General features: G+C 43.3%; 1 protein-coding gene across 1 annotated transcript in view; it reads left to right on the top strand.

Annotated features, from left to right (window-relative positions):
• SERINC5 (serine incorporator 5) overlaps positions 1-18351 on the top strand; it is a 43750-nt gene extending 25399 nt beyond the window's left edge. The window contains exons 6-12 of the mRNA XM_050912690.1: positions 1354-1565; positions 2649-2744; positions 5718-5844; positions 7524-7590; positions 10915-10954; positions 11634-11781; positions 12087-18351. Of these exons, the coding sequence (XP_050768647.1) occupies positions 1354-1565; positions 2649-2744; positions 5718-5844; positions 7524-7590; positions 10915-10954; positions 11634-11781; positions 12087-12234 (838 nt within the window). The 3' untranslated portion in view covers positions 12235-18351. The remainder of the gene's footprint in view (positions 1-1353; positions 1566-2648; positions 2745-5717; positions 5845-7523; positions 7591-10914; positions 10955-11633; positions 11782-12086) is intronic.
• Positions 18352-20852: the final 2501 nt, after the last annotated feature.

Raw genomic sequence — 20852 nt, 5'->3', positions numbered from 1 at the left:
TGCTTGGCTTCCAATAAGTAGTAGCGTGTTGGCATGCAAAAAACTTCTTACTTTAAGTTGTTTTGTATTTTATATTAATATATACCTGCTAAGAAACAGAGTGGTGCAAGAGAATAAAACTGGATTTGCAAAATGTAACAGTGAAACTGTGTGCAGTGATGTAAACTGGTAAATCCTGCTTTTTTGTGTCAGCTTAATGCACATCAATTTTTTTTTCCTCAACATAAGAAGTGCTACTTTCTCTTCAACTTCTTTGCTTTCATCTAAATATGCAAGATTCCATTATCAACCCACAAATACCCCATTTTGGCATTGACTTAATTTCTGGTTTAAGCATATTTGCTATTACCTTCCTAGCCCTTAGCCTCTCATCAATTTAAAATATTTAAATTGTCCTCCCACGTACACACAGGAACTCCTGCCTCCACCTCCACCCTTTCTGTCTCTCATTTCTTCCTCTACAAACCTTTGCAGTCCTCTCTTGTTCTAGTTAGCATGCTGACTGCTAAGAAAGAGTTTTAGCAAACCTTTGGGCTTTGTTAGATACCTATTTTCAGGGAGGAAGAGATGAGATCTCCTTATACCACAGATATTTTTACTGGTAATTACTGTAGCTGCTTTTCTGTGGATGAAAGATTTCCAGCAGCAGCATTTAACTTTAGCAGTCTCTACATTAGATATTCTTTTAAAATAGTCATGTTTCCAGAAAATAACAACAAAAAAACTTCCCTGGACCAAAAAGCCCTTTGTGCCAAAACAACTTTTTTAGTTGCTACTCCTAAAAAAGCCAGTGATCCTTGCAAGAGGTGTTTGGAAGATGAAGAGAGGAAAACAAGATGGACCATGCTTTAGCTGAGCGAGACTGGTGGGATAGACCGAAATGGAGAGGAGGCTTTTTGAGCAAAAGGGTAGTAAAACTGTTAAGGTAGCACAAGGGGCAGAAGAGAGGCTGTGCCAAGCAATAAGCCTTTGCTGTCCTTGTGTGAAGAACGCTGCTCACTAGCTGAGCCTGGGGCATGCTGAGTTCCTGCTGAGGAAATCCCTGAAGTATTGAGCTGAGATGTGCTGATGGGCTGATCCCAGAGATTGGGAGTTCAAGGAGTCACGCTGGGCTATAATTACAGAAACAGCTGGGCATGATAATACAGAAGATAAACACTAATGCTAAGGAATGTTTCCCTCTGTTTCATGGGAGGAACCTTGCAAGGGCCTGTGTTGGTGTAGTGATGTACACATGCTTCAGGAAAGTAAGCACTGTCTTTTGTGTTTGAGGATATGAACTATTCACCTATTAGAATTTTATTTTTTTGGGAAGGCAAGACAAAGATAAGGTGCTTGTCTCTCTCTCCCCAGGACTGCAGGTGCAAACCACAAGCAGATGTGGAATGGTTTGCTTGCCCTGGTCACTCTCATCTTGTACTCCGTTGCTGTGGCAGCCCTGGTCCTCATGGCTCTTTTCTACACGCGCTCAGAAGGCTGCATGTACAACAAGGTCCTGATCGGTGTTAATGGTGGCCTGTGCCTCTTTGTGTCGCTGGTGGCCATATCACCCTGTGTCCAGAATCGTGAGTCGGCTGACCTCTTCTCCTGGGTTTCTGGTGCTGCCACGGTTGTGTGCCTGGAGGCATGAGCCATGTTCTTGGCAGAAAGTCTCATGATGGCTCAGAGCTGGTGCTGCTCTTGCCCCTGTCCCTTTATCTACCCTATGAAGTGCTGTTGCATGACGTTCCATGGTATGGAATACCCCTTTGGCTAGTTCAGGTCAGCTGCCCCGGCTCTGCTCCCTCCCAGCTTCTTGCACACCTGCTTGCTGGCAGAGCATGGGAAACTGAAAAGTCCTTGGCTTAAGATAAGCGCTACTTAGCAACAACTAAAACATCGGAGTGTTATCAACATCATTCTCACACTAAATCCAAAACACAGCACTGTACCAGCTACTAAAAAGAAAGTTAACTCTGTCCCAGCCGAAACCAGGACACTCGTCATCAGCTCAGCTGCTAAAACTACAGAGGTGTGAGACATTTTGGGTGTGCCATCAGGCAGTCATACTGTAAAGAAGGCTCACATGTTGATGGCTGGCAATGTGTTGTGGAGCTTACACAACTCTTGCAGTGGTAGCAGTTGAGGTAATAGCTGTCAAACTCACCACTGTTTTACCATTTACTTTTGACTGCTTGTGATTTACCATCTGTAAAGTTTGGGCCTGGAGTTGACAGCAGTATTTCATGCTTCGGTATATTTTATGTGTGCTGCTAGTATCTTGCATACATTGGACCTAGAAATAGTAATTTGAGTGACTCCAGCACAAATTTTACGGGCGAATAAAACTATCATGGCAGCTTGTCAATAGCTTTTGGAAAGCTGGTGCTTTTGGCGAGAGCAGAGGGGTGATTCTTTACTTACGTGGGAATCTTTAATGCCTTTCTAAAACAGCCAGCAGAACTGAAGGACAGACTCTTTTCTCTTTATATGCCAGTGGAAATGTATCTACACTGTCTCAAAGACTTAAGAAGTGCTTTAAGTAAAACATAGAAGATACTCTTCTCTTCTGAAAGATACTAGTGTGCTGTTCTTCAAGGGATATGAATTTCTTTTTTAGTTTGTTAAAATGTCTGCAAAAATCACTTATTTTCCTCTTTCTCATAAAGGCCAGCCCCATTCTGGTTTGCTACAGTCAGGAGTTATCAGCTGCTACGTCATGTACCTCACTTTCTCAGCACTATCCAGCAAGCCACCAGAAACTAGTAAGTTATCTAATGCTTTATGTAAATTCTTTTAGACATGCCATGTATTAAAAGCAAGAATTTAGCAAAGCATTAAAAGCAAGAATTAACAAATTCAGGGATATAGGAGTGCTGGGTTTAGTCTGTTCTGGCCTATGCAGAAGAAATTGCAAATACTAAAAACAAATCTGTGCAGCAGAGAGACAGTGCAATTGGCACTCTCCATGTACCTTAAATGCTTTGTTCTAGGGGAGCTTAACTTACCTTACCTTGGGTGAGTTGCATCTGTTGCACCAGAGCAATTCCAGCCTGTTTCCTATAGACAAATTTCCCAGAGTCTTGTAGCCTGTTCCTCATGTGGCAAGTGCATGTTCTCGTACAATAGGACATGACTAAATACATAATGTGTTTGGTCACATGATGGGAAAGGAGTTGGAACAAATGGCTCTTGGATGCCTCTGGAAGAAGCTGGGTGATCAGCTCCATCCAAAAGTTTACTAGGTCCACCACCAGTTGTTAGGTTCTGGCCATCAGAGTGGATACTAAAATCACTTCTTTCCTCCTAGAATTGGTATGCTAGATAGCCTTAGCTCTGGACTCCTAATGGAGCAAAAACTTGAGTACCACTCGTCTTTCATTTTGAGAGGAAACATTCTGAGAAGAGACTTGGAGTTATGTTTCAGTTTTTTGAGACAATGCTATTCTTCAGCAGAGTTCCTGTACTCCACTTGCTTTCTAAGCATTGTCATTGCAAGCCAGGAGTAGGGGACTCCCTAGAGTTTTAAGTTCTTTATGCTAGAAAAACCCAGCAAGACTTCACAAGCACAACTTGAACTGTTTCCTTTTGCCAGGTAACCATAAGATTCACCTGTTTGGACAGGGAGCATTCTTTTCACTTAAAGAAGACTTTTCTGGTTCAAAGTAGTAATGCTAAAACCCCCTTCTTTATTATTGCTCAGCTTTTAGTGTTGAATAGTTGAAACAACAATAACTAGAGGAAAATAAGTCTGTTGGCAGGAAGAAGTTTTTACAGACACCTCCCAAGAAGAAAGGGGAGGGATGGGGGAAAGAATCTCTCTCTCTTTCACACTTGTGTAGGCACAGGCACACACACAAATGTATTCTAGAGCTAAGAAGGAAAAACAGACAGTATTTAGGTGGAAGATTTACTTACGGAGCTTAAGCAGTGTTTTTGAATGAATATACAAGTTAATTTAGAAGACATCTGAATTACTCATAAGACTTGACACAGTGTAAAAAAAAAAAAAGAAAGAAGAAAGGGGAAGAAAGTGATGTATGTATTAAGTCATTGGCCTTGTGTTATTTCATGCTTGTGACAGTCAAATCCTTCAGCAGTTACGTGAATGCTCTGACTCTTCTTTTGTGTATTGCAAGTGTGGTTATTGCATTTGTCAGAGTATGCACCAAGCACACTCTCAGACCTCCTGAATCAGATGTTCCCAGGCCAGAGAACTCTCATGGTTGTCATCTGCTTTCAGAGATGCTCCTTTCTCCCCTGTCTGTGTGATAAGGACTCTCATACTGGCCTGTGCAGCTTTTACAGTGGCATGTGCTGGAGAATGTATGGGGTGCTGGCACTTACTAAGGTGTCCCATACCCTGTCACTCAGATTTGCCATGAACTTACCTTATGTTGACTCATTCCTCAAGAAGGAACTTTCAAATATGCCGTCTTGCAAACTGGCCACTTTGCAAACCAGGCCTGAAGAAAATGCAAGCTACAAGTATTTCTTTGCAACACCCAAAAAGCAGAGTTGCAAATGTCTTTAGAAGGAATGGGCAAACAAAAGGTAATGTCTGTTGAACCTGTGTTATCACAGCGTGCCTTAGCTTTTTGGTGCCAGACTTAGCTAAAGGCCTGCCAAACAGTGGACCTGTCTTGCTGCAGAGGCATCCCTGATGGATGCATGTGGGGGATTCTGCACATCTCTGGCCAATGTTTTCCATAAAGGCTTGTCATCACTTCTTTTGCTCCCACCTCTGTGCTGTCCCTGCTGTGTGCTGATAAAGTTGTTTGTACAGCCCTGCAGGGCCATGCAAAGTCCTCCCCTACCAGGCCAGGGGACTGACTTTGAATTTATTTTTAACCTGGGTGTAGCCTTTGCTGCATTTTGCCCTCTGCCCCTACAAACAGTTGTGCTGTCCCAATGGGGATGCAGTGTGGCTGCTGGAATGAAAGAGGGGATGGGAACACAGTTTGCCTTAAATAGCATTGGCTCAAGAAACTCTTGATTTGAGATAAGGTGCAGCTGTAATCTCTTGCTTTGGGGTGATGCTGCAGGCTACTACTCTGCCTTGCCTTGACTCCAAGCAGGCAGCAAAAAGCCAGATCCGTCTTGGAACATCAAGGACTGAATTGGTTTAATTTCAGGGACCTAGAAGTAGTATTTGCTTAGACGTTAAGATAAAATCTTGCCTAGGACCTAAAAGTACTATTTGCTTACATGTTAAGATAAAATCTTGCCTGTAACTGGTGCATCTCCTTTTCTTTGGTCTTCTGTATATCAGTCTGAGAACAGGGCAACTACACACCACCTTTTTTCACTGAGTATGAATTTCATAGTTGTCCTCAAGGCACTCCTGCTGTAAAATAAATTTATGGTCTCAGGTCTGTACTATCTTGGTCTTATATGGCTCTGTAGTCTTGGGTGAAGTGTTGGTAAACTTCCAACTTCTTACTTCTTAGTTCACCAAACAGTCTTTTTCCTTGTTTGTCTGCTCTGGTCAAACAAGAAATTTTAGTATCCTACTAAGTTGCGTTTTTGTTTTGCCCAAAACACAGAATCTGCCAGGTCAGATTTACAGAATTTTTTGTGTAGGATCTTTTTAAAAGATAGATAGAAACAACTGAAATGTACCTACCCAGTGTCTGAAGTAATAAAAATATTTTGCTGAAAATCTTCAGTCTGAAGGTTTGAAATGCAGTTAAATGAGCTTTGCTAACTGTTCTTTTTGTTTGTTTTGCTTCGTGAAGTCCTGGATGAAAACAATCAGAACATCACAATCTGTGTACCTGAATTTAGTCAAGGCCTGCACAGAGATGAAAACCTGGTTACTGGCTTGGGTACTACCATTTTGTTTGGCTGCATTTTATATTCTTGGTAAGTCTGGGGGTTTGCAGTTACCTCACTGTAAATGCAATGTTGTGATCCAACTAGTGAAGGCTTATAGGAGGCTTCATGCAGTCAAAGTAACAGGGAGAAGCAGAATAGAACTGAGCTGGAAGGTTCGTATTCTCCTCAGTTTCAGAATGGTTGGATGTTTTAGCCAAAAATGTTCAACAAGATAATACAACTTTTGAAACAAATATACTTTATTAAAACTGAACAGAGCAATTTACATCTAGAGGTGGAGGGAAAAAATTTCCAGCTGTCCATGATCCCAAACAGTCTCAGGGTGCTTTGATTCTGTATTTACTCTTTCTATAAGAAAAACTCTGCACAGTTATGTCCATCTAAAAAAGCTATCTGAAGTTTCTGTAGCCTCCTGGCAGAGGCTATGACTGTTCCTTGAGGGTCTTTAAAAGAAACAAAACTATTTGGGAGGGTTTAGGGCTTCCTTTGAACAAGTGATGAACACAGTACTGCCATCAGGATTTGCCAGCGATCTCCTGCTCTAAAAAAATCTGTTTGTGCCTATATAGTTGTGATGCTTACCTTGTATTATTGCAGCTCACATCAATAAATTAAGTCATGCTCTGGGATGGGGATGGGGGGAGTTGCTGATGATTGAAAGGTGATGTATCACTTGTTTTGGCTGTGTGGGTTGCCAGGAGACAGCATTGCCTGTCTGCTGCAGGTTTTTGAGCAGGTTCTGCTCCTGAAACAGTCCACTTCAAAATTTACATACTGAAACTCCTTCATAATTTTGAAGTGAAAACAAGAGACTTTCTGAAGAGGTAGCACAGCTACTTCTGCTATCAAATACGCATACGTGTTCCATTTAATTCTGATATCAAATACATGGATATCATGCATCTTGGATCTAGTTTACATTAGAACAGTATTTCCAGCACGTCAGGAAGGTGTTTCAGGAATGCAGACAACCTTCATGCAGCCTGCAGGGGAAGTGCACCATGTAGCTGGGGAGATAAGAGGGCCTTCAAGGGAAATGTTTTGAAGTATTGCTTACTAAGGCTCAGTGTGTACAGCAAAGCATTAACACACTTCTCCCTGTGGGTAACGGGAAGTTTGCATTACACATCCTGAAAGGGCAAGACTGGGCAAGAAATGTTTCTAATCAAGAAACTAGAAAGGATTCCCCCCAGACAACTACAATCATGCAAAGAAGTGATTTCCAGCAGCTGATGAACTGACAATAGCGGTTGGTAATTTACTTCTGAAAACTAACTGCTGCCAGCGACCTGTTACTTCTGTTACTTCGCTGGCAAAGCCTTTACAGAAATACTGAGCCAAAGTGATGGCTGTGAAGTTAATATAAAAGCATTGGTTGTGCACAGCAGGGGAGATCTCTTCTGAATTGCGAAGTGGAGCGCTTTGCTGTTTGCTGCTGTCTGATGGTGATGAATTCACCACCTTTCAGGAGTGACCTACTTTTAAGTTTGTGATTCAGCCTGAGTTGGCCAGTGGCTGTCTGTCAGGCTGGTTTATACTTGTGCAGAACAAGCTTTTCACATGCTTAGCGCTTGATGCTATATCCAGGCCAATGCTTAGCTTAGACATGGGAATAGACTGTTTATATTTGCTGTGGTGTTGAAAAATCACCCTGTTGGGCTTATACTTATGCCGAGGGTTTTGACACTATCTTCTTTTGCTCCTAGTTTGACCTCAACAACACGTGCAAGCTCAGAGGCACTGAGAGGAATATATGCAACACCCGAAACTGAAGTGAGTTCTTGCTTCCTCCCACAGGATTTCTGTGCAGACTTCCTCATGTGCTTTTCTTGCTGTTGTTTTCATGGCTAAGTAATCTGTAATTAGGTGAAAACAAAAGCTTGTTTGTAGCATGCATGCTACGTGCCTCTGGGTATGGACTCATCAGAACAATTGTCCACATTGGCCCTTCTGCAGCTCTTGCTGGTCCTGTGGATGTGCCTTTATGTACTGCAATAATTTGCTGCTCTTGCAGTTTATTTAACATCCTGCAGACTTCCTGTAAATCTTGTGTTCCACACAAGCTCATATCCTCTCATTTAAAGGAAAAGTCTGCTGGGAAAAAGAAGTGAAGGCGTTCTTGAACATTTTCAGTCCTGGTTGCCTTTGTTCTCATAGCAACTGACTATGATCCCAAGTTCCTATCTCTTGTTTTTATTTCCACACATAAGTACTTACTTTTTGCCTATAATTTCATCTCTGATTATATTTCTTGGCCCTGTTTCAGCAGTACAGGTTTCTTCATTCCACCTGCCTATTTCTTTGGCCTTCTTATCCTGAGAACACGCAGAAACACTGGGAAATGAGTGGGTTTTTGCTAAGTAACAGTTACCCCTTATGTAGGCTTGCTAGTGTTACTCTTCCAATGCATGTGTGTGTTTGGAGGATGAATCTCCATCCCTAGCTCTCTCTATGTTGGTGTTACTTGCATCTGCAGTTTTAACTTCTATTTTTCAAGTCTTTAATCAGAGTGTTTGTGAGAATCCAAAAATGCAGAAGTATCTGCTGAGACACTTGGTGTCTGCAGTAGCTGGGCACAGGGAAGCAAAACACATTTCACTGTGGGAGCGTGCCCGTGCCAGAGGAGCTTACCTCTGGCAGGATGGTGCGACTGGACAGGGCGTGGGTTCCAGCACCGAGGAGCTAAGCACCCGGTGGCTCCTCGCACCGGCCCCAGCCCTCGCAGGCGGGCAGCCTGCCAGGAGGCTCAGCATCGAGCACCGAGACATGGCCCGGCCTGCCTCGAGCAGATCCAGGCAGGACCTCCGCCTTCTCGCCCTGTGCTGAGGAGGGGCAGGCTGGGGTGAGGGGCACCGAAGAGAAAACAGCCGCCCTTCACGCCCACCCACCGCCTTCTGCCAGCGTTACGCCGTAGGAGGTCTTGTCCAAAGGGCTTGGGGCTGCGGTGCGCCCTGCGGCAGGAGCAGCGGGCAGGTTAGGGGCGGCTGGCAGAGGGCAGACGCTGGATGCAGCCCCCTCATCGGAAAGGTCCGGCGCGTCTGCCGCAGTGCTTGCTGACAGGATTATTTCCGGACCATTTGGTTTTAAAGAGTGGTACAAGAGCTGCTGAACGTAAATACAAAGAAATGACTGGTGAAGAGCAACTAATTGCATTCTGATTGCCTTCGCTGTGGCAAAGGGCCTTTGTCTCCTGGCCAGGAGCGTGAATGTAGCTCTGCAGTTGCTTGTGGTGTACAGAGGGTCTGTCGGCGTCTGTGCTGAAGACGACTGAGCGTTAGGAGGGGCTAGCAGTATGCGTGCCACATTGCTAATTTCATCACTCTGTGTGTGCAAGGACTTAATCGCAACTGATTAAAAAGTTTGAGGGAACCCAGCACTTCCTTCAGAATGTGAGCGTGGCCCAAGGGGAGCTCAGGCTGGTGCTCTAGGTGAGGCTTGGCACAGCAGTAGAAAGAGATACGGAATAAGGGTTTTATTTAAACTGTCAGCCAGTCTTTAAAAGAGAATGAGCTTTTTGGCTTTTCATGAGTTTATGAACCCAGTGAGTACACGTAATCATGGATACGCAGGATAAAAACTGCCATTTGATGTTTCTGTTGGACACTTCACGTTAAAGGCTTACTATCTGCTTTTTGGCGGTGTTAGGAAAACTTGCAACTGGCCCATGCCAACTAAGGAGAGAGGCTAGAATGCAAAGTATAGGATTACAAGGGTAAATATTTATTCATGCGCATGAGGTGTGCCAGCCAAATTGGGGCACCCCGAATGTAGTTTTACACAGGGTCCTTATACCCTTCAAGCATGCAGGTATAGCATGATTTGATTAATCACTAATACCCACACCACTGATTACTAGTCATAGTATAACTTTCCAAAGCAACTATATTTCTGCAGCATTCTTGCCGCTTGTCTCTTGATCTACACATTCCTAGAGTCAGTCTTGGTGATAGTTACTTATCTATGACACTGGGAGGGTTTCAAAGATGTGTGAGAGGGGCTAGGATGCTGGCATTATCTTGGTTGCCCAGGGGTATCTTTTATCCTTCATGGACAGCTCTAAGCTTCCAGGAAGCAAAGTCCTTATTTCCGGGGCCAGGCTGTCCTGTAGTTTGTTTTACTGAAGCATGAACAGTACCAAAGTCTCCAGTAAACCTCTACTACCTCATTACATTGCAGTGTATGCTGTGAACAAATATATGTTAACAAAGTTAATACACTTTCATGCTATAAAGACTGATTGATATAATAGTTAGGGAAGGAAATTTTCCTGACGGGGTTCATTGTCTTCATCAGACCACAACCAAAATAAATCCCAGAGTAGGATTTTATCAGAATGAGTAATGTTGGTGATGCACTACAGAAAGTGCTGACTTGTACTGTGGTCTGGTGCAGAAAATGCACTTACATATTTATTGGATGGTCAGCACCCTTTTCGCATTTACATTACCACATTCTCAACAGAAGAAGTATCAATTTCAGCTTTCCTTTTTCCATCAGTTAAAAAAAAAAAAAGAAAATCTTCATTTAAATAAAGCAGTAAAACCAGCTTTTTGCTTTTACTCATTCTGCTTGTAGTCATTCTGGCTCCATTTCAGCAAAATCTTGCAAAGATAAGTACTTTTCTGACATATGCTTGTGCAGTTGTGATTTCCAACCCATGCAGCAGGGTTTTAAAAGTTCCTTATGCTTTCATTTCACTAGAAAAATTTTTTATTTGAAAAGCGCTTAGATGCAAGTCTGAAGAGGTAAGTCCCCTCTGAAAAACTAATGTGCGACTGCTTTACTGTAGCTTTTCCACCATTTTGTCAAAATTATTTGCACTAGTGTTTGACCTTGAGTTATGTAAAATGGGTAGAGTAATCCTTAAAGAATGGTCAATTTGCGCCAAATCTTACTGAGTAGGTTTTCCGAAGCTTAGAAACTGCTATTATGAACTATTTGGCAAATCCTAATTTGAGTTTTGTGCTGGTTGGAAATACAAACCAGACTTTTCTAAATTAGTGTCTGTAACCTAGACATAACAGACCTTCCTTCACCAGCTGTTCTGCTTCTTTGCTGTAGCACAGACTCTTACCCTTCCTGTTGTCTGTTCCACAGGTAGCTCGTTGCTGCTTTTGCTGCGTGCCTGATGGAGACGGTAATTACATTTTCACTGCACAATTTACCTCACTTGGGGCTTTCAGACCAAAGCCAAGAGAGTAAGGAGGCAGCTGCAGATGGAGAGCTGCTTGTATCCTCATTGTGTAGCATATCAAACTGAAGCAGCTGAAGTGCTCAAAGTTAGACTAGGGAAGGAAGCAAGAGATGTAACAATACCATTTTAAAACAACAGGCTAGTTAATAATTCCTTAAAGGACATTCCATTACTGCAATGTACAAAGAGTGATCTGCTCTTTGCATGCTTGTGGGTGTGACTGACTGCTGGATTTTTGGCTCAGCAGCTCTGCAGGGACTGCAGTTCAAGAGTGAGTTAGGAAGGGAGTGTCCTGTTTGCAGACCTGGTATAATCAGAGTTATCAGCTTGGACTTGCCAGAAGTATATCGTACAGACAGCGTAATTTAAATGGCCCAAATGCTCAAAAAACTAGCCAGTAGGCCAGGAAGCTGATATAAGGCAGGATGTCAGCTGCAGTCCAGTTTCTTTTACTGAAGGCTTAGGCCCATGCCCTGAGGGCAAGGAAACGCGCAAGTGTTGCTCTGTATCACGCTTTCCTAAATCACACTGTAGATGTTTTGCTGTGTTCTTCGTGAAGCCAGCTGCTGTTTTCAGTTCTCATTAAATTTGCAAAAGCTTTCTTGTTTCCTGTCTCTTACAGCTGATGCTGAAGACCACATTGAAAAAAGAGGAGGCCAGACTGTGATTTACGATGAGAAGAAAGGCACGGTGTACAGTTATGCCTACTTCCACTTCGTCTTCTTCTTGGCTTCGCTCTACGTGATGATGACAGTAACTCATTGGTTCCAGTAAGTGTATTTCTTTAAAGCTGAGAAATTAATGTCTCTCTGCGTTGAGAGGGGAGATGTGAAGGGGAACTTCTGCCATTAGTGTGTCTCCTCTCCTTAAGTAAGAAGCTGGAAGACACGTTGCAAGCCTTTCCCGGGCGATTCGTGAGCAAGATCTTGCTCTGTGAAGCGCTGCTTTCCCTTGCTTTGTGTCTGGGTTAACCTAGTTGAAGTCTGTGACCCAGTTGGAAAAACAGAGGATACTGTAGTCTGAAATATGAATAGTGCATTTATTGCTTCTTTTTTTTTTCTTTCCCCCTTAACAGTTATGAAAGTGCTCAGATTGAAAAATTCTTTACCGGAACCTGGTCCATCTTCTGGATTAAGATGGTCTCCTGTTGGGTCTGTGTCTGTTTGTACTTATGGACTCTTATTGCTCCACTCTGTTGCCCAACCAGAGAGTTCTCAGTGTGAACACTCAGAAGGTCCTTCTGTGTTTTTCTCCCCACCCCCCCCCGCCCCCATATACATTACATACGGTAATGTACTGGTTAGTAACTTTTTAGTCAGACTAAACAAATGATTGAAGACTGTTTTTACCTTTTTTAATTGTCACAAACAAGCATTGCCCAAGGGAACAAATCTGTTCCAAAACTTTCTAATGCTGATGTGTGGAGTGTAGGAAACACAGTCGTTGCCTAAACTGGAATAACTGAAATGCTTTTCAAATAACTGACAGTCTTTCTCTGACTTCATTGGCAAGAAAAGAAAAAATCATGGTGCAGATATATATTCTTCCTTCCTGTGAAAGTTGGATATCTTCGAGCAAATATGCATTCCTTTTTATACTCTTTTATTAGCTGTGTCTTTTACAGTTTGCAATGATGATTTGGACTGCTGTTTTGTACAGCATATAATTCTTATAAGTAGAATCCAGATAATTTTTTCTGAAAACATAACTAAATACTTCTGTAGAAATAGAGAATATCTAAGAATTTGACTGCCAAAGCATCTACTAAAAATTGTTTATCTAAATATTAAATATATTAAGTTATTGTATACCTAGATTGAGAAAGGAATGTACCAATGATAGAGTATTTATTCTATTATAACTTTAAAAGGCACCTGAATATTTTATGCAATTCAGATCTGGTCCAGTTGTTAACAGAAGGGGAGTTCTACACACAAATTCTTAAACTCTGAATTTTGTCCAACTTTGCTTTGCCAGCTCACTTAAACTGCAAGTTGTGTGTACTGCACAGGGATTTAAGATACGGTACATTCTTTATTCAGAATGTTTGCTGTTGAGAAAATGCTAATTACACGAGCACTGCCAGTTGCTGTTAAATTTAAAAGTGGAGTGCTCATTTACTTTTCTACCTTGCTGTTTCAACTTGTGTCTAAAGATCTCCCAAGATCTTCAGTTCTGTTTCCATGACTGATTTTATAATATTTTAAATGCATTGATGGTCAGAAAAGGACTATAGTGCATCATCTTCCTTTTCTGCCTGTTTGTTGGTTGGAAAGTATTCTTTCTAACTGCTATATTTTTATACTCGTCTGTTGATGTTAGTTTTGTTGTGGGGATATGACTTAGCCAACCAATCCATTAATGGAGACTAAACTTCTTGGAGAACTCCTATTCCAAGCAGTGGGGTAAGCAGTCAGAAAAACAAAACCAGAAGACACAAATGTAACAGCAGCTGCCTTAGTACAAGTGACTGACTTGACAATATTAAACCCTACCATGTCACTGTTATGTGCTTTAAGCAGATGATTTGGTGGTAGAACAGCAGCTCAGGTGCCCTAAATGCTGAATAAGGTTGAACCCACTATAGTTATCTACATTCTGGTGGGATGAATTTGTGACTTATGCTAGTCCCAGAGGTTTTGTCTTCTCTCTCTCTCTCCCCCCCCCGCCAATGTGAAATATGCAGGATATAAACAAAATCAACTGATTTAGCAGTTCTTTTTTTGAAATATGATTGAGCCTTAAATCTTCACCCAATGCTTTCTGCAGAACAACGAAAAGCACAACATAGAGGCCAATGAGATGGCCAAAATACGTGCATGCCTTATTTGTTCTGTTGCAGTAATTGATGGCTAATGCACACCTGGTGAGTAATGATAAGGTAACAGATCTCAGTTCTGCTCTTGTTTTCATTACCATTTTTAGCTGCCTTGTTGCTATGGTATCCTGGGGCTTCTGTCCTGCTTGGAGCTTGCTAGGGGTGCGATCTTCCTAACCCTGTGCACTCTTACCTCAAACGAAATCTACAGGTCTGCAGTCCTGTATATTTATACCACCTACCCCAGTGATTAGGAGCCTCAAAATACGTGTCACCAGACCTGAGGGAAGGAGGAGTCTGTCCAGACGTGACTTTCTTGTTGCTCTTCTCCTTGTTTGCGCCTAGGGGGAAAAAAGTTGAAGCTTAACTTTGACATTGAGTTAGAAAAGAACAAAGAGCTCTGGAGAGGGAGGCGGGGTTTTTCTTTCCCTTTGCTTCTGCTGGGAGGTTCTTATCTCGCCAAGAGCTGTGCTAGCATGGGGGCCTGTCAGTATGTCTCTGCCTGCATTTGGAGTCCAGCCACGCAGATCCTTCTGCAGCAGAAAAAGGCCTTTGTTAATGCATTCGCAATCTAGAAGCCTTTATCTGTCCATCTCTAAGATAAAAGCTTATGGACTGTGCAATGATGACTTAACAGTTGTCCCACCTAACTCACGGCAGCTATTCTGACAAACAGTCTTGATCCAGTGCTAGAACTGTGAGCTGCAGCTGAGATAGTCCAGGCTCTTGCTCCTCACTGGGTGAATGCTGTTCCTTAAAGTATAGAGGCTCACAGGAGTTGCCTTCTAGTGCCATGTGTGTTGTACTATGAGAAACCAAGCATGTTTTTTTAAAATTAGCTGTGGTTTTTGTAACAGAACAATCTGGGCAGGGTGCTCTACAGAAGAAGGCATGCACTATGTCAAGTTATAAGGCAGGGTGTGGTAACTGTTCTGGTTCTGGTAGCAGGCATCCCAGTCACAAATGTGGATGATCTTATTACATATCTTGGCCAACGGATGTTCTTATTTGTTCACAAAAACACTTATTCTATGTAGGCAGTACCTGCCTGCGTCAGGACTTCCTGCATCTCCTTGTGCTCATTTTTTTTTCTAGTTTGTATTTAAGGAAATAGGTTTTGCACGGAGGAAACAGGGTTGTAAGAGGAAAGTCCACAGTAAGGCATGAGTCCATTCTTCTTACACAGCACTCACCTCACTGAGTTGCTCCTTCATCCTTCCCTTCCACCAACTATTGACCTTAAGCATCTAGATCTGCGACTATATGTAGAGCGGGAATGGGGCAGTGCCTGACTACATTGCTTTGTCGACTTCTGAGCAAACATGGGAAAAGACCCTGAAAATACCTTTGAGGACCTCTGTGTCCATGCTGTGGCCCCAGATGCAGCTATGGATCTCCAGGCCTTTCTAAGGAGTCAGTAACTGGTGGCACCTGGGTGTGCAAAGCCTCTAGGTCCTCAGTGAGGCATGGCTTCCTGCTGGACAGGCAAATGTTACAGCCTTAGCGTTTGCTGTAAAATCTGTACTGTGAACTTCCATGTGCAACTACTTAATAAAATCCTCAGCGAGGGTCGAGGATTCAAATGCCCAGTTCATAGGTTCCAAACAGTTCACGCAAATGGGCTTTTAAAACCTTTTTAAGAAGTGCCTTCATACCTTCTGCTGTGATAGCTAATAATTCAAGTGGCACTGGAACCAGAAAACCTGAACTGAGCCTGTGACTGGGTGATGCTGCCTTGCACGTTACAACTGGTGTGTACAAGACACAGTCAGACCCGCAGTGCATGTGGAAGACCAAATAATCTGTGCTTGACAGACCTCTGGGGGTGAGACTGATTCAGATATTACTGTGCAGTGGAAGATGAACTGGGAAAACTCACAAATCGCCTGATGCTTTTGTAAATAAATGAGTAGTTGTTGCTTACATTTACATTTAAACAGTAAACAGTTAACTTTCTCTCCCTGTACCTGAAAGTGCAGGTAACTGCTCAGCCTGAGGCGGTTAGCTGTGTGGTGTCTGTCCTGCCTTGTGCCACAATTGTTCATTGAATTTGTTCCCGGATGTGTGGTGCAGCATTTCTGGCTCCTAGTATTTTGGGGCTGTGTGAAGTGAGAAAGCTGTTGTTACAAAGGCAGGAAGACTAGAGAACATGTCCCGTACCGTTTCCTCTAGTTAAACTTGAATTTGAACTAATGCTATCATTTAATGGACTCTTGGAGGAACAGACTGTGTTGGCAGGTTAGTTCTGCTGGGAAGGTGAAACAATTTTATTGGCGTTTCCCTACTTTTTCAAATTTGCTATTGTAAGAAAGGTTATTTGGAACCTCACTGCTGCACTGCCGTCTGAGACTGGAACAATTTTAGATTTTCTCATGAAGGCAACCGAGAGCCGCAATCGTGACTGGTTCTTGTTTGGGGTAGAATCAGTGGGATGGACTCAGAGAGCAAGTCTCTGAATCCAAATAGCTGGACTAACAAATGAGACTGTAAAACCTTATTAAGAATTTGTGGAAAGCAGATGGATATGCTTGTTTCCTGTTTACCACCTAGTTCCTCAAAGCATACAGGCAGGCCTTGCAGCTGGATGCCAAGTAAGGAACTCCACTGTGATCACACATCAGAGTTATTACATGTTTGTGATACTCTTAACTTTGTACTTCAAGCATTTCCATGAGGTTCAAAAAGCTCATACTTGCCCAGCTAATTCGGTAGATCCTGGCTGGGTTGGGCCACTTTCGTCTGAAACGGGTAATTCAGTGTTGCTAATGTATGCGTAGTCCAGAGAGAGGGCTTATCCCCTCACAGAATCATAAACACTGCATGTCTATTTATTTATTTATTTTGTGTTTCAGCACCTTTTCACAAATCTAGAAGCGCTTTGAGATTATAAGCTATGCACGTATAACTGCTTCATCAGCCACTGGTGCAGCCATTTCTGGGCTAGAACATTGCTATTAATGAAGCAACAGTTGCACTTGCGAAAAAGCTGTATTTTAGTAGTTTTCTGGTTTTGACCAATGCATCAGGAGAATTTGGGAACTCAAGATAGTGCTGCTTGAACTTTGGCTAGCAGCCCACAGTATCATGGGCGTCTCTGAACAGATTGGTAACAAAACAATCCACTGATGGCTTTTAAAACATACTATAAAGATTTTATGCTATAAACTGTTGGGCTTTTCTCCTAAATAAGTTGATGAAGCAAAATACCATGGGACTGTACCTGTGTGGCTAGATGAGCAAGATTATCTGCAACTAAAATTTTGGTCTCATCTTTCCTTCTGGGCTTTAGAAGCAATGTCTTTGCTTGCAGGCTGTATCTCCTCGTTTTATTTGCCTTTTTCTCCTTGGATTTGTTTTTTAAAGAATTGTAAACCTGCTTCACTCCCATTCTGCTTCCTGTCAAGTGGGATGTCTTTGGTGCTAGAAACTAGCAAAGGCTTCTTTGCCAGGTCTTGTTGATCCTTTTCTTTTTATAGCAGGACAACCTGCAGTGTTGAAGCAAAGTCAAGTATCATAGTTTATTATATGGATCAGTTTTCCTCTGTGAAAACTGCTGCTTTGTTTTCTGAAGTGGCCTACAAGTTCTTGTGGGAGGAAAACACATAATCAGGGCCATGACATTTTACTTTGTGTTTTCAATTTTGTAAACAGTACTTTGAACTGAGTGTTTCACATGACTGTACAAGGGAATGCCAGGGGTCAAGCGCTTAGAAAGCTTTGTACTTGTAACAGGTTACGTAGCTTGGGAACTGGTATGTCTCTGCATTTTCGACATCCTGATGGCAGAATGCCCACGTGCCCCAGGGTGGGGATGCAGACACACTGCACAGGGTTTGAAGTAGAAACTTTGGGAGACTGGCATGACAGGTGCTTTCTAATGCCCAAAGAAACTCTGTTGGTTTCAAGTAGGCCTTAAATCCAGTTTTGCTTTGGGTTTTTTTCTCAAACTTGGTTTTGACTCTGTGTTGGGTTTGTGTGGCGGGGTTTTGGTAGCGGGTTGGAAACAAAATTAAGTTGGATTTTTGGCGGAGGGGGGAGAAATCAATTTAATTTTGTTACCAATCAAATCAGAGCAGGATAATGAGAAATAGAATCATATCTTAAAAACACACCTTCCCCTCACCCCTCCCTTCTCCCCAGGCTCAGCTTTGCTCCCGATTCCTCTACCTCCTCCCCACCCAGCAGTGCAGGGGGACGGGGATGGAGGTTGCGGTCAGTTCCGGGGGGAGGACTCCTCACACTCTTCCCCTGCTCCAGCGTGGGGTCCCTCCCACGGGGGTCAGCCCTCCATGAGCTTCTCCAACGCGAGTCCTTCCCGCAGGCTGCAGCCCTCCACGAACTGCCCCAGTGTGGGCTTTCCCACACAGTCACGGCCTTCTCCGGGCCCAGCCACCTGCTCCGGCATGGGGTCCTCCACGGGCTGCAGGGGAATCTCTGCTCGGGCGCCCTCCTCCCTCTCCTCATTCACTGACCTTGGTCTCTGCATGGTTGTTTCTCTCACATCCCACCCCTCTCTTCACTGCAGCTCTTTTTTTTTTTTTTTTTTTTTTTTTTTTCCCAAGCAGTCTTTCCCCTTCTTAAATATGCTATCCCAGAGGTGTTACCACTGTTGGTGATGGGCTCGGCCTTGGCCAGCGGCGGGTCCGACTTGGAGCCAGGGAAACTTCTAGCAGCTTCTCACAGGAGCCACCCCTGTAGCCCCTCCCCCGCTACCAAAACCCTGCCACACAAACCCAACACAGACTCATTCCACACCTGTTCAATAATGTTAGATTTAAAAATTTGGAATGTATTTCAGAGGTAAGCCACATCGGCTTCCCCCCATTTGCCAGTCTCCAATAGCTCCCAGTGCCGTAGCGTACAGCCATTTGCACAAACTTCTTCAGAGCCACAGTCATCAGCTTTGAAACCACTCCAGCAGCTTAAAGCTTCCAGGGCTTTTGCTCACCAGAGCTGCGGGGTGCAGCACTGCAGCCGCGCTTTTGCCAAAGAAGCCTCAGTGCGAAGCCAAGAAGAATTTTGGAAAACGACGGGGAAATAATGTCTCGTTACTCATACTGTAGCTTTATTTTTCCTCTTAGTGATACACATCCAGGTGCTTAGGTGTCATTGGACATCCATGCAAACTTAAAGCAAGGAGAATTAACTTTCAGAGAAAATTGTTCAACTTGTTGTATACAAGCTGAGAAAATATTTACTAGGAACATATGGGTTCACTGTCTGCTTTTTGTTCACCGCCAGTGAGTGGTGTTCAGTCTCGTATATGCCATGTTCAAAAACTGGATGCAAAGTAGTCAAAATGTAAACATTTTCTCTTAATGGTGAGGGGTTTTTAATTAGTCTTTTTCAAGGTTCTTAATATCTCAAGGGAACTTTTTGGTGTGTTGTGTGGTTTTATTTTATTAAGCTGTAGCCCAGTGACGTGGAGGTTTGCTAGTTTATTTAACATTTTTTGCGAGTGTTGTGATCTGTAGTAACTGTAACACTTTGACTTTTAAGCATTGGTAAAGATTTCAGAATTGTAAGATCTTAATTGTAAAATAGTCAACAGCTTTGCCTTTTTAAAGCATGTTAATGGTTTTTATGGACACTTCCTTTTGTATACTGAGTGAATGTATTGTTATAGATTTAATGTTTAATGGACCAATAAAGTTTTTCTTACATTTGAAATGAATTGTTGTGATATATAAAAGTTGAAAAGTCAACTCATTCTAGGAGAAACTTTAAAAATATATAAATATATGAGCTAAGCAGTTACTGAGCCAGTAAAAGTAAATTGGTTGATCTTTTTTGTTCCCTACATTTGGATGTTGTTTAACAAAAAAAATGTTGGCCTATGGAATATTACATGGCTTCGCTGTCCATGTTCTGGTTTGGTTTGGGTTTTTTTTATTCCTCCAGAACGTGATCTCGCAAGATGGCAGGTTGCACAGATTTGTCCGTGGCATCTGCTCTCTACAATCCAGCTCTCTGAGATGTGTCAGATACCTCTGACAGTGCAAACAAAATATTTTCCAGGCCAAGTATAGCACTGAAGCCTGTGCAGTTGTTTGAAACAAGGATCTCTGGGGTTTTTTTCTCATTTGCCCAGATGGTGGGGTGGGCAGCTGTTGAATTTGACACCTAGATCGACACCAGGGAAAGTGCTGCGTTTCCATGGGTCCTGGTCCCCTGCTTCTCGCCATGCATGTTCACGCTGTTCGTGGAGTCCTGTTTCAGCATGTGCCAGCTGTAGCCTGCCTGCTGGTACTGGTTGCACCCGTGCCACAGAGCTGACCAGACCCATGCCAGGACATGGGTTACTTGTGGTTATGAGAAACTGCTGGCCAAGTTTGCAAGGGTCGAATGGTGGCTGCTATTCTCTGTGCTGCTCTGGCGCACGAGAGAGTTCTGGTGCATGTAGCTGGGAGGCTATGATGTGTTTCGACTGAGGTGCAAGGCAGAGAGCAGTTCCTGGGTGGTGCTGAGGGTCTGCGAGCTCCGACCGCCGTTGCTCAGCAGCCTCCCACTGGTGTGCCCATCCACCCCTGCCTTCACCCCACCCTGCAGCGTCCTGGCAGGATGTTTTCTGTTGTTTCAAACCAGGAGATGGTCTTTAGGGAACAGAAGCATTTGAAGTGTGTTTGTCGTGGTGTTTGTAGCACACAGGAAAGAGTTAACCTTTGGTGAGATGTCAGACCCTGGTGCAGGAGCCCCAGGACTCTGAACTCCAAAGCAGTTGCAGCTGCTGCTCTGGCTGTGCAGGCGGTGGGGCCAAGAGAGAACTACACATTCGGTTTTAAAGATGTGGGATTGCAGCGTCTTTACTTGCCAGAGGCCACACATGGAGCTATGTCTGCGTTGCACAATAGTCCAGAAAGAGGTGGTGGTGCAAGAGGAGCTTGTTTAAACGCTTATACACAGGGACTGCAGAGTCTCTGATGGGAATGTGAGGGTTTCCCAAGCCCAGACTGACCCTGGGGCAAATCTTTGTCTGCAACAGTTGGACTTTGCTGTTCCTGAACTTGCAGGCTACCCAGCAGT

Source organism: Gymnogyps californianus, chromosome Z, assembly GCF_018139145.2.
Source record: "Gymnogyps californianus isolate 813 chromosome Z, ASM1813914v2, whole genome shotgun sequence".
NCBI classification, from domain to species: Eukaryota; Metazoa; Chordata; class Aves; order Accipitriformes; family Cathartidae; genus Gymnogyps; species Gymnogyps californianus.
The sequence above is the reverse complement of the archived record's forward strand: the minus strand, read 5'-3'. Positions and strand labels throughout refer to the sequence as shown.